We start from the raw sequence: 12100 nt of genomic DNA on the forward strand, positions 1-12100 counted from the left end.
ATTGAGTATCCACCGCTTTCCGACGCACCCACCGCTTTCTTTATGCAGATAAGACTCAGTCCTCCCGACGGTTGCTCAGCAACAGCAGTGGCTCTAAACATTCAGTACTTCCATGCCCGTGACATACCAACTTCTTCAAAGCTTCAACTTTCTCCATGCTCCAATTCGGCATCCTCGACTACTAACCAAGCAGATACCACCGCACTGGGCAACTCGTCAATGAGCTAGGGCTCTCCTTACCCAGTCCTCTCTACCTTTCTTCTTACCGACCACCTATATCCTACACATCAGCGCTCGACTTCCCCAGCAGTCACAATGGCCATCGCATTGGCGGAGGCAGACAAGTATGAAGTACTCGAGAAGATTGGTAGGTGCTCGATTCTGTCTGCTCTTGCCTCTGTTGCCTACTATACTAACAGGTAGCTACCAGGCTGCGGCTCCTTTGGCATCATTCGCAAAGTGAAGCGGAAAAACGACGGCTTCGTAAGTCAAAGAAGAACCCCATATAATCCAAAGATGCTTACGGTGATCTTTGTAGATACTATGTCGCAAAGAGATTAATTACATCAAAATGTCCCAGAAGGAGAGGGAACAATTGACCGCCGAATTCAACATTTTGAGCTCCCTTCGACACCCGAACATCGTCGCCTATTACCACCGAGAGCACCTTAAAGCGAGTCAGGACTTGTATTTATACATGGAGTACTGCGGCGGGGGAGACCTAAGCATGGTCATCAAAAATCTAAAGCGAACGAACAAATATGCGGAGGAGGATTTTGTCTGGCGCATTCTCTCGCAGCTTGTGACCGCCCTATATCGCTGCCATTATGGTACGGATCCAGCAGAAGTAGGTTCAAACTTGCTGGGCCCTGCGTCCAAGCCTTCTGGCCTCAAAGGAAAGCAGGCCCCAATGACTATTCTGCATCGCGATTTGAAACCGGAAAACATCTTTCTTGGCACAGACAACACCGTCAAGTTGGGTGATTTTGGTTTGTCGAAACTTATGAATTCCCACGACTTCGCCTCCACATACGTTGGAACGCCCTTTTACATGTCTCCAGAGATATGTGCGGCTGAAAAGTATACGTTACGTTCCGATATTTGGGCAGTTGGCTGCATCATGTACGAGCTCTGTCAACGAGAGCCGCCTTTCAACGCTCGGACACATATTCAGCTCGTCCAAAAGATCCGCGAAGGAAAATTTGCTCCGCTTCCCGACTTCTACTCATCGGAACTGAAGAATGTGATTGCCAGCTGCCTGCGTGTCAATCCCGACCACCGCCCAGACACTGCTTCTCTAATCAACTCCCCTGTCATCCGGATAATGCGGAAGGAGGTGGAACTTGGAAACCTCTCGAAGTCCATCCGAAAGCGAGAGGAAGCCACCATGCAGAAGGTGAAGGAAGTGGAACTAGCTTTCACTAAACTGGAAAAGGAGAAGCAGCAAATCCGGACTGATATCGAGAATACTGTTCGGCGAGAGTGGGAAGTGAAAGCAAGGCTGGAGATCGATCGCCAAGTTCAAAGCGAGCTCGACAAGCTCCGGAAAAGGTTTGAATGCGAGGTTCAGGAGCGAGTCTCCGTTGAGGTCGAGAAGCAAAGGCGAAGTGCGCACTTCCGTGAAGATGCCAGCCTCCATTCTAGCGGACACGGTTCGCAAACTTCTTCCAGCAACAGCGAGGACACAGACTATCCGTCGAGCACGGACATCAGCCAGCTGTCACTTGAGTCGCCTTCGAGTAGGGGAACCCGGCCGCCGAAGAAGGAGACACGCACTCCGTTCAGTCGCTCCAAGACCGTGGTTGACTCCCCTATGGATATACAAATGGCAGAGCCATCCCCGATGTCCATAGCCTCCCTTTCCTTGTCGCCCCGTCGCACATCAACAACTTATTCAGGCAAGAATATCTTTGCCGAAGGTGAAAGGCAGCGACCGAAATGGGAGCCCTCCTCTATGGCATACTCGGATGATGAGGATGACACACCAGAACTTCCTTCGCCCACTCGCCCAAAGGTTAGGCCTGATCCTTTCAAGGCTCCTTCTCGTCCTTTGCTCCGGCAGAACACGGCTGCATTAATGCAAAAACTAAGCACCCAGCCACCCATCTTCCCGGCCAACTCTTCTAGGCTTCCCCAGATTTCGGGATCCGGTCAACCTGATAGCCACCCCAGGGAATCAAAGTCAAGGTCCCCTCATCGGCGTCTGTCTAAGATCCCATCCTCGGCCAATCTTGCTGCTGATGCAGGATCGCCGACTCGCAAGAGCGCCGCTAAGTCAGCCTCATCAAAGTCGAACGGCGGCGGCGGCGAAGAAATGTTCAAAGCCGTAATGCAGCGGAACATGGGGGGGAGAACGCTAGTTGAGCTTGCACAAGCACGTGCTGGTGGTCGTCCCATCGATGAAGTCAAGCGCTGTGCCAGTGACACTCGTTCCGCGGCTTGCTCCGTTCCCTTGAAGTCTTCTGACCGTGATCCACCCGCGGTTTGGGATCCAGAAAGAGATGAGATGCCGAGTCCATTTTTGGCACGAGGGCGAAAAGTGATCCGTAATCTGAGGTAAACATGGGGTCGTGTTGCTTCTTGTGCGGGATTCATTCACTATACCCTAGTTCAGGAGGATCCATAGCCCTGCAATAACTGCAGCCTCCGGCAATGCGGCCATTGCAATATTCTCCTTTCGGCGGTTGATCCGCGAAAGGCATCTGCATTACTTCTTGGGCATTTGATTGGCCGATGCTTGACGTTCCAATCTCGCCCCTTAATAATTACAACATTTCTTGGAGTTATGGTTGGGTGGTATACATTCTGAGAGCGAAGACCATGCAAGACATGGAGCAATGATGCATTTCCCTGCGCTACTGCACCTTTGTCAAGATTCTGACTCACTTACCCTGCGATACATTTACCAGACTTTCCTTTGTTTAATGCAGTGATGACCCCCTCTTGCCAATACTGTACAGCTACCTGCACTTGTCCTTGAGTCTAGATTAGCCATTTCGTCGAGGTGGTTGCACAGACTTCCAGAAGACTTGAACTTAGTTGACTGTGCTTCTTTCTCCGAAAGGCTGACAGACGCGTTCACTCTCTTGGATTGTACATTCCCCGGCTCTTTTCTTTTCTTTTTTTTCCCTATATCTCTTGGTATCTTAGTGGGTGGCGTTCATACAATGGAGCTTGGATTAACGGAGTTGTTTCACAAGGAATCGATGTATGTTTGTGCATCTGTACTCTTACATCCTGAATTTCAGTTTGGATAGATGATTCCCTCGAGCCGTTACTACCACCTGTCTTCTAAGTGCAAGTTACTCTAGACCTGAGGGTCCATACTCGCATAAAGACACGTGGGCTCCGAAGAGCGTAGTCAAGAATCAAGAATGATACCAAGAGGGGTCTTAAGACGGGATCATGTAGAGTTGTCCCCTAGATGACCATCGATGATATCTACCCCACCTCGCAAGGTACGACCGGACTCGGACTCGAAACTTGAGCACAGCGTTGCATGTGAAACAGGCTCGAACGTATATATGAGTACTCGTAAGCCAACCACAGCGTCACCATCATCCGATTTTCTTTTCTCAGTTTGTTTTATCTGAGATTACGCAGCATGGTGTAGTGACCTTGTTATTCCCCGGTGTAACTGTATCTGAAACATGTTGTGTTGTATTGATGCTTAAGGTTGAAGGTACAGGGCTAGAGCTCGTGTTGTTTATAGATAGGAGTCAGGTACCGCGCAGTACTTCAGGCAAGAGGCTACGGAGACCCATTTTGTTGATGTCGAGAATAGAGATATGCAAAAGTACTAGTAGGGTTGGGTTCTAGCCCCGGGAGTCGGAGAGGCCCGCGTATCCTGGCAGTGAATGTGCGAATGGGTGAGGTTCTGGGTGAGATTCCCAGCGTGAGAGGGCAAATGAGGGCCCTCTGGGGCGAACGCTGGTTGACTGACTGACAGGGACCATATTCACCTCCCATGTCGCTCGATGAGGTTGAGCATCAGCACATGATGAAGCAGACAGGCAGGGTCGGATCGGAGGCCGGGGAATGGTGGAGGCGAGTATCACAACCTCACCATGGATTGATGCGGCCTGGGCTCTTGATTATGCTTTCAGCCGGGGGTTATCACAGGCCCTGTGGGTGTCATCACACTTCTACCTACGTTCGGGGTGTACTGCGTTAGGATGGTTGAATATGAATCATGGCGTAAGTGTCTTTTTTGCATCTACTAGAGTGCAGTTTGTATGGATATCAATCATGCTTCCTCATCTTCGACGTCCTCGATCTGCACAGACCGTAGTTCTTGGTTGAACCGTCGCTCTTCATCGAGGAGTCTTTCCTGGTCTTCAGCGGTTGTTTCCGCCTTCGCAGGGCCGGCATTATACCCGGCTTTTTCAAGACGGTCCAGCTCGTCTGGTTCTAACAGCTTCCCTTGGCCTCGTATTGACTCTTGCTTCATTCTGACTGCAGCTGGGATGAATTTGTTCACGGCTTCTTGTCGTAGATCACGGATCTCTGGTTTCGCTTCGTAGACTGTCCTCGATTCTGTCACCGGAGGCTTCGTCGGAAGGGAATGCGGGCCCCGGCCCTCGCTGCCTCTCTTTGCCTCGTTCCTCCTCTGGTACTCGCGCGGGATAGGTGGAGGCGTATCTCGCGGCATGGGTATCCTCCGCACTTCCTCATCGGTCTCGCTGCTATCGCTATCTTGCTCTCCGAGCCGTCCGTGGCCCTCTCGCCTCCGCTTCCCCAGTACCCCACTGTCCCGCGTGTAATCATCCCCCCGCCTATGTTGCGAGCTCGCAAATTTGGGTGCCTTATCGCCCAATGCTTCTCGGGCTTTCAGCACGGCCCGCAAATCCCGTTCTAGAGCTTCTAAGAGCTCTTTCTCACGTGGTCGCATGCCCTGTCCTGACTGCTCCATTTCCTTCAGGTCGTTGATTTGCCGCTGGATGCGCTCTGGATTGCGACGGGCCAATTTTTCGTTCCGGCGGGCTAGCGCCTCAGCCTTGCCTTTTTTGAGATTCTTCTGCTTCTCCAGCTTCCGCTGCGCCATGGCAGGGTTGACCGAACGCTCCTTGTCGCGAGGCATTATGTTCGTTCCTCTTCCTTTTGAAGTTCTAAGATTCAATTGGTCCAGGCGAACCGACACAGAATTGGAGGGATAACGATAACAAAGTTCAGCTAGAAAGGATTGGAGCGGTTCGGTTACCCTAGTCGGACATTCATTGACTATTCGACGATATCCTGTTGAACGGGCAGAAATGGCGTCAGTCAAGTACCTCCATCTTGAGAAACAAGAAAAAAAAAGAGGATCTATCTAATAGGGATAGCGGGGGAGCATAGACACCCGCAGCAAACTAGGCAGGCTTGGGAAGATTGGGGAACGCTCACAGGCTGAGGGCAGAGGTAAGCTGCAGGTAGACGAAATAATTGAGCAAGTCGAATCGTTGCTCTTTGAGCGTGGGACCGTCTGAGACCCAATAGAATAATATAGGGCAATGATGCAGGGCTTTAGCCTCACAGGTTGGGCAGCGGGAGCTTTAGGTCGCTGGTTTTGGTGTCTGGAGATACGCGAGAGATATCGGCACCTGGGCAGAAAGCGGCTGGAAGAGCGTCAAGAGCGGCAAACCCAGGCTTTCGGAATCTGAGACGATTGGAGGGAATTTCGAAAGGCGGAGGAGATCGGGCTGTGAGGTAAATTATGGAGATTGGATGGCGGGAGAAGCAATTGTCGAGAGCTGGAGCAAATGAGGAGAACAGTCATGGATGGATCTGGCCGACCCGAAGGAGAACGGAAGGCGGTGGCCCACGCGATACATCACTCGAGATACTATGGGGTACAGCCTAAGGAAGACGAGGAGCTGATGGGGAGATCATTCGTCATGGCTATTGCGAGCTTGTCAGGGACTGGAGATTGAAGACATGCCATTCCGTTGGTTGGTAACTGAGCCTCATCGTATAGTGCTCGCGCAGGACTCACGCGAAGAGACGATGTGCATTCATCATCGAGGTACCTCTGGACGATCTACCATACAATCCTCTCGATTACTCTGGAGTCTCCAGTCTCTTGTCCTGCATCTCATCAACGTCTCCAAGTCCTTTCCTTTCTTTTTCTTGTGATTCCGCTCGTTCCCCTTCCCCTCCGCCGTCCCTGCTTTCGGTCTCTCCATCCCTGAGCCGCCTCACTTAATTGTGCCATTAATTCGCTACCCTCCTCATTCTGCTGTAGGGGGTTAATCGTGACTGATTCTCCGTCAGTGTAACATCCGATTGACTGAACCGCAAGGAGGAGTCGTCGTCTGCGATATTATCTACTAGTAGATATTATTTTTCCCCATTTTCCTTACCGCCGACGATCCAATCCGTTTGTTTCCTCATCATCCCATCCCCTCTCCAGCGCCAGCTCCCCCTTCTTGTTTCCGAGAATGTCATATTAAACACGGCAGGGGATCATTCTTCCGTTTTTTGAGAAGATAACCCGCGTGTCTACTTGGGGGTCACCTTGTCCTCGTGCCACTTCTCTGGCTCTACCCCCTTCTCCCCTTCCCTCCTCTTCTACTCCGCCTTTCCGCCCTCAACTCCAGCCTGCACCCCCCCTTCCTTGCTTGGTCTTTAGCATCATGAACTTCGGTCCGTTCCACCTTTTCGCATTGAGATCGGCTGGCGCTTCCTAGACTCTTGTCGCGGTTGGAGCATGTCTCTGCGCGGACCAAATGTCCGTCGCCTCGATTCCCGACACCTCGCTTGGCCTCACGTCCTCCGAGATTCAGATTCTCCGACAGCAGCAGCAGCTTGCACTCCAAGGTGGTCATACTGGCAATGGGGTATCTAGGGGCAGAGGTACTGGGCGCACTAGCAACTCTAGCTCGCGCGCTGCTAGTGCCGCCAGCAGCCATGGTCGTTTGCTGCTGGACCCGATGAGCCTTCGGGCACTTTCGCATCAGCTAGACGGATTGCAGCAGCAGATCCAGAGTCGCCTTGAATACGTATGTGAGCTTCTCTAGATTCGCTTCTTTTCTCTCCATACCGTTTGATTTGCGCCCCATTCTTACCCAGCTACTGGTTGAGGCGATGTGTCAAGCCAGGTTTCTATGCCATGTACATGCGCAAAGCAAACAGCGGTCTTGTACTAACGTATTTTAGTTGGAGGCGCAAATGCAACTCTCCATTCAAAATAGTTATGACCGCGCAGGGAATGTTATCCACAACGCGGACGCAGAAATCGCCCGCACCCGTTCAATATTGACATCAATTGATGAATTGGAGGACGAACTTGCCAAAATCGGACACATAAGAGAAATTGTCAGGGCATACCGTGGCCGGATAGAAGGCCTGGATCAACGTCTTGATCAAGCCGCACGCCGACGACGGTGATATGCAGCGTATAACTCTTTTTTTGGCCGTCGGGCTTTCTTCTATGCCAAGTAGCGAACTATACCCATACCCCAACTCCTTCACACATTCCATCCTTATTCATTTCTTTATGACTTACTCACGAAGAATGCGGCCCAAACATTAGCCCTGGTGGCGCTTTGTTTCCGAATCCGCACCATCTATTCGACAGACGCATAATTACCACGACGATTTTTCATTAATCCCGCCGGACGAAGCTCCTAATTCCTGTACACGAACACGAAGAATGATTGGCACGACTGCCAATCCAACGACGGTCACGACAGAGTATGAGAAAAAGAAAGAGAAGCTTTCTCCTACGAAGCCATGCGCACGCACCCATATACTGTATTTGTCCTCACGGACGCTGTTGCTCAAGATAACGCCGCCATGCCTCTGCCCAGTTCCTATCTAAGCGGTCGACCGACGTGGCTATTTTGTTTTATTTTGTCTTTGTCTTTCGCCGTCTTCGCTTGCAAATGGGGGGAGGATTACTCTTTTAAAGATTGGATACCTGCCTCACGGCACCTTTGGTTGTTGCAAACCAACCTTGAAACGAATGTTTACGGGGAAGCAAGTTTTATCATGTCTCTAGCGTCGGAGTTTAATTCCTCGGCGAGGGAAGCTCAGGAGTTCTTTTGCTATTGCATCTGTCCTGGTAATGTTGTGTTCAATGTGTCACGATTCCATGTTAGCTCATTATTATGCTGCTTCTGTTGGAAATCACCACTGTGGATTTATACATACGACCGCGAACCATTTCAATGATATCGGCTAGAGCAAGCCTGATATGTCAGACGCAGGTACCTTTGTGACTGAACACAGGGGACCAGCCTATGTATACTGAATGCCATTCGGAGTATGATACCGATTCCGTCCAAGTTATATTGGACACCTTACGCCTTGAGTTGGAATAGCCAGTCACTTGCTGTTCCTGAACGATGATCTTGGCATTACGTGGTGAACATTCTCCAATCGTACAGCGCAGGGCCTCTGCAGGCACTCAATCCTGACACGGACTGACGGTGGGGTGATCAATAGCACTTTGGGTTTCCCTAGCATGATCGTCACGCACGGTTTTGTTCAATCTGTCTCCGAGCAGCCTATCAACTAGCCTCTGGACTGCAGGTAGTTTGACCTTCATGTCTAGATTAGGTGATGATACCCCTTCTGTATCGACTTCTCGGTGAGGGCAAGAGGACGCCCATCTAAGAGTGCGCATGGTGCAGGATTCGATCACGCAGGAGCGGTTTTACACCAAACGTTTAGTGTGGTCGAAGAGAAAACGGGCAATGATATATCACGTCGGTTTCGTTAAGTCAGGGTTGGGCGGTTGCTGTCTGTGGTTTTCGACGCGCCGAAAGCTTCCTGCCACGCCGGTCTGTCCGAGGGAACCGTTTCTCTGTTCCACAGGTGGTGCAGCGCACAACTCGTACCTCAGCCCATGGCTTCCTAGACCCCCGACTCGGGTTTCTGATTTCTTCGGTACAATTATTCCCGGCGATCAACAAGATATCGCAACGCTTGCAGAACGATCTTTTCTGTTCGATTGGCAGTCGGAGTTGCGATTTCAAAGATACCCCACGCATCTGAGAAATGTATGTCCGAGCAAGCGCGGGGACGCGGTCTGCAGGATCGCGAGAGATATCACCGTTGGCGTGTGCTTCACCGAGTGTTAAACCTGTCATCACTTCGTCCTCCACTGGCTTGACAGTGTGTTGGACAGCTTCGGACTTTCGACTCGCCGTCTGTAGGAGCGTTGCTGCATTATAGAGGAAGTTTATCCGCGCGCGAACGTGGCTGTTGACCCCACCGCTCATGCCCTTTCCTCCCTTCAATTTCGCCATTGTAAGAGGGTGGATGGCGATGTCATCTGTTCACTGGGAAACTGCGGGATGAAACTGCAAAATCCGTCGAAGCTCTGAGGTGGCCCACAAGTCGGAGCTAGCCCAAAGCGGCAGGCAGCCACCGGCGTGGGCGGCACTTGAATGACTAATATGGGTCACGTGAACAGATCAACCTGCTTTCTTTCCTTCATCCCTCGCGCTTCACCTCCCATCTATCTCATTCTCTTTCATCATCAGCCATTCACCCGCCTCAATTCATCTCGCAGCCACCATAAAAGCGGCTGTTTGTCTTTCAACTCCTCAACTCGATCGCGATATCTCGCCTTCGACTTCTGCAATTTCTGCTATCCCAAATTCCGATTTCCCCAGCTACAAACGCGCCGGCGTAATCAGACCTTCCCTTTCGCTTTCGATCTTACACTCTATCGCCACTACATTTCAACATGTCTCACGAGGAGGATCTCATTGACTACTCCGATGAGGAGCTTCAGACCACTGACGCCGCAGCCACTACTGCCGCTCCTGCCGCCAATGGAGCCCAGGCTAAGAAAGAGGGCGATTTGACGGTAACTGGTGGCCGTCCCGACAAGAAGGGAAGTTATGTCGGTATTCATTCGACCGGTTTCCGCGACTTCCTGCTCAAGGGCGAACTTTTACGCGCTATCACCGATTGCGGTTTCGAACATCCTTCGGAGGGTTAGTCATCACATATTCTTTCCCAATAGCCTTCCTCCATAGCTCCATGTTTCAACGTCCGTCCATCTCCTCGGGAAAGGAAAAACTATAGTCGCTTCCTGCCATCTGTTTTTCTCGGGTCTCTGTGCGCCATGAAGGGTTGTTTTTGAAACGTCCTGAGACAACTTGCGCCGCGCGGAAAGTGCTCCTATTGCATCCAGCTGTTGCTCTGCTTCAGTGACACATGGTGAAATCGCCGGTCTTGGCCGAGTTTTAGTTTTCAAGAATCTTGCGCTGAGCTATTCTGGGCGAACCTTTGCGCATTCGAAGATACGGGGCGTCTTGCCACAGGCTCTGAACGGAAACCGTCTTCGTGCAACCACTGGGAGATTGTGGACTTGACTCTACCCCCTCCCAGCAGTTGGTTCTTTTTTTGCTCTCGCATGCTTATGGCTTGCACTTCCCGATTTTTGAGACGAAGAACAGGGGCCCGACACCTTTTGTTTTTGCGTAGTCGATCACTCGGGGGATGGACGGACCTTGGAACGCGGATGCCTTTTCACTTTGAGTTTCATGGATCGAACACAAGTCTAACATACCGTTCGCCTCATCACAGTCCAGCAAGTCTGTATTCCGACCGCCATTCTGAACGTTGATGTTCTTTGCCAGGCCAAGTCTGGTCTTGGAAAGACGGCCGTATTCGTCCTTACAACTCTTCACCAACTGGAGCCTGTTCCCGGGGAGTGCTCTGTTTTGGTTATGTGCCACACGCGCGAGTTGGCTTATCAGATCAAGAACGAATATGCTCGATTCAGCAAGTACCTACCCGACGTGAAGACTGCTGTCTTCTACGGAGGAACTCCTATCCAGAAGGATATTGAGCTTTTGTCGAACAAGGATACTTTCCCCAACATCATTGTTGGTACGCCCGGTCGACTCAACGCCCTTGTCCGTGACAAGAAACTTTCTCTGCGCAACGTCAAGGCTTTTGTTCTTGACGAGTGTGACAAGATGCTGGATCAGATTGGTATGTCTTTGTGGCTTTTCGATGTTTGCGGGCAATACTTACTCGTTCTTTTTAGACATGCGCCGTGACGTTCAGGAGATTTTCCGTGCCACACCCGCCGACAAGCAGGTCATGATGTTCAGCGCTACTCTCTCTCAGGAAGTTCGACCCATTTGCAAGAAGTTCATGAGGAACCCGCTGGAAGTTTACGTCGACGATGACACGAAGCTCACCCTGCACGGTCTGCAGCAGTACTACATCAAGCTCAGTGAAGCTGAGAAGAACCGAAAGCTGAATGAGCTCCTCGACAGCCTTGAGTTCAATCAGGTCATTATCTTCGTCAAGAGCACAATTCGTGCCAATGAGCTGGACAAGCTGCTGCGCGAGTGCAACTTCCCCAGTATCGCTGTCCACTCCGGTGTCAGCCAGGAGGAGCGGTAAGACAACCCCGTACCATACTCTGAGAATGCGCATGCTGATAAGCCATTATAGTATCAAACGTTATAAGGAGTTCAAGGAGTTCAACAAGCGTATCTGTGTCGCCACCGACGTTTTCGGACGTGGTATTGATATCGAGCGTATCAACCTTGCTATCAACTACGATCTACCCGCAGACGCTGATTCCTACCTGCACCGTGTCGGTCGTGCCGGTCGTTTCGGTACCAAGGGTCTGTCCATCTCCTTTGTCAGCAGCCCTGAAGACGAGCAGGTGCTCAAGGACATCGAGAAGCGGTTCGAGGTTGCCCTTCCGTAAGTTACCTCACACCACGTTAAAATCCATCTTGGTAAGCTAACAACCCTCGTTTAGGGAATACCCTGAGAACGGCGTCGACTCCAGCACCTACATGGCATAGACGCTTATCACGACTATCTACCTTCACTGTCGCGTTACTCGAGCAAATTACATCACTCATCAGTAAACGACACTCTTCCTTTCCTCTATTCCCGGTCGCTTTCTAAACCATTATCATCTATCTCGTAACTTTGACTCTACTTTTGCTTTTGGCGCGATGGTTTCGGATGTAATATTGTCATGCTTGGATGTGCTGGGAAGGGCCATCTGACGCGGGACGAATCAAAATGTACTTACAAGATTATCTAGGCATGTTTCAATTCAATTGAAATCTTACTGAGTTTATTCACATGTGTGAGCTGAAGCATTCACTTCGTAGATGACAGTTTGCTTTTC

The 12100-nt window shown here is 50.9% G+C and overlaps 5 protein-coding genes across 5 annotated transcripts; 3 read left to right on the forward strand and 2 right to left on the reverse strand.

The window, feature by feature from the left end:
• Positions 1-208: 208 nt before the first annotated feature.
• Positions 209-3203, forward strand: nimA (serine/threonine protein kinase nimA). Its single transcript, XM_071036196.1, has 3 exons — positions 209-367; positions 431-483; positions 539-3203. Exons 1-3 carry the CDS (start codon positions 316-318, stop codon positions 2558-2560), a joined length of 2127 nt encoding a protein of 708 aa, XP_070897041.1. The 5' UTR covers positions 209-315; the 3' UTR covers positions 2561-3203.
• Positions 3204-4156: 953 nt separating this feature from the next.
• BJX68DRAFT_125912 (WW domain binding protein 11) lies at positions 4157-5497 on the reverse strand. The gene has a single exon (XM_071036198.1). It carries the CDS (start codon positions 5078-5080, stop codon positions 4247-4249), a length of 834 nt encoding a protein of 277 aa, XP_070897042.1. The 5' UTR covers positions 5081-5497; the 3' UTR covers positions 4157-4246.
• A 911-nt stretch (positions 5498-6408) lies between these two features.
• Positions 6409-7538, forward strand: BJX68DRAFT_125914 (uncharacterized protein). The gene is made up of 2 exons (XM_071036199.1): positions 6409-6977; positions 7135-7538. Exons 1-2 carry the CDS (start codon positions 6705-6707, stop codon positions 7363-7365), a joined length of 504 nt encoding a protein of 167 aa, XP_070897043.1. The 5' UTR covers positions 6409-6704; the 3' UTR covers positions 7366-7538.
• An 888-nt stretch (positions 7539-8426) lies between these two features.
• BJX68DRAFT_125897 (ribonuclease P Rpr2/Rpp21/SNM1 subunit) lies at positions 8427-9272 on the reverse strand. Its single transcript, XM_071036197.1, has one exon. The coding sequence runs from the start codon at positions 9228-9230 to the stop codon at positions 8703-8705; it is 528 nt and encodes a 175-aa protein (XP_070897044.1). The 5' UTR covers positions 9231-9272; the 3' UTR covers positions 8427-8702.
• A 58-nt stretch (positions 9273-9330) lies between these two features.
• Positions 9331-12049, forward strand: BJX68DRAFT_240991 (ATP-dependent RNA helicase SUB2). The gene is made up of 5 exons (XM_071040771.1): positions 9331-9926; positions 10522-10932; positions 10988-11348; positions 11404-11661; positions 11720-12049. The coding sequence occupies exons 1-5, from the start codon at positions 9674-9676 to the stop codon at positions 11763-11765; spliced, it is 1329 nt and encodes a 442-aa protein (XP_070897045.1). The 5' UTR covers positions 9331-9673; the 3' UTR covers positions 11766-12049.
• The last annotated feature ends 51 nt before the right edge of the window (positions 12050-12100 follow it).

This window comes from Aspergillus pseudodeflectus, assembly GCF_044049435.1.
Source record: "Aspergillus pseudodeflectus strain CBS 756.74 chromosome Unknown BJX68scaffold_33, whole genome shotgun sequence".
NCBI classification, from domain to species: domain Eukaryota; kingdom Fungi; phylum Ascomycota; class Eurotiomycetes; order Eurotiales; family Aspergillaceae; genus Aspergillus; species Aspergillus pseudodeflectus.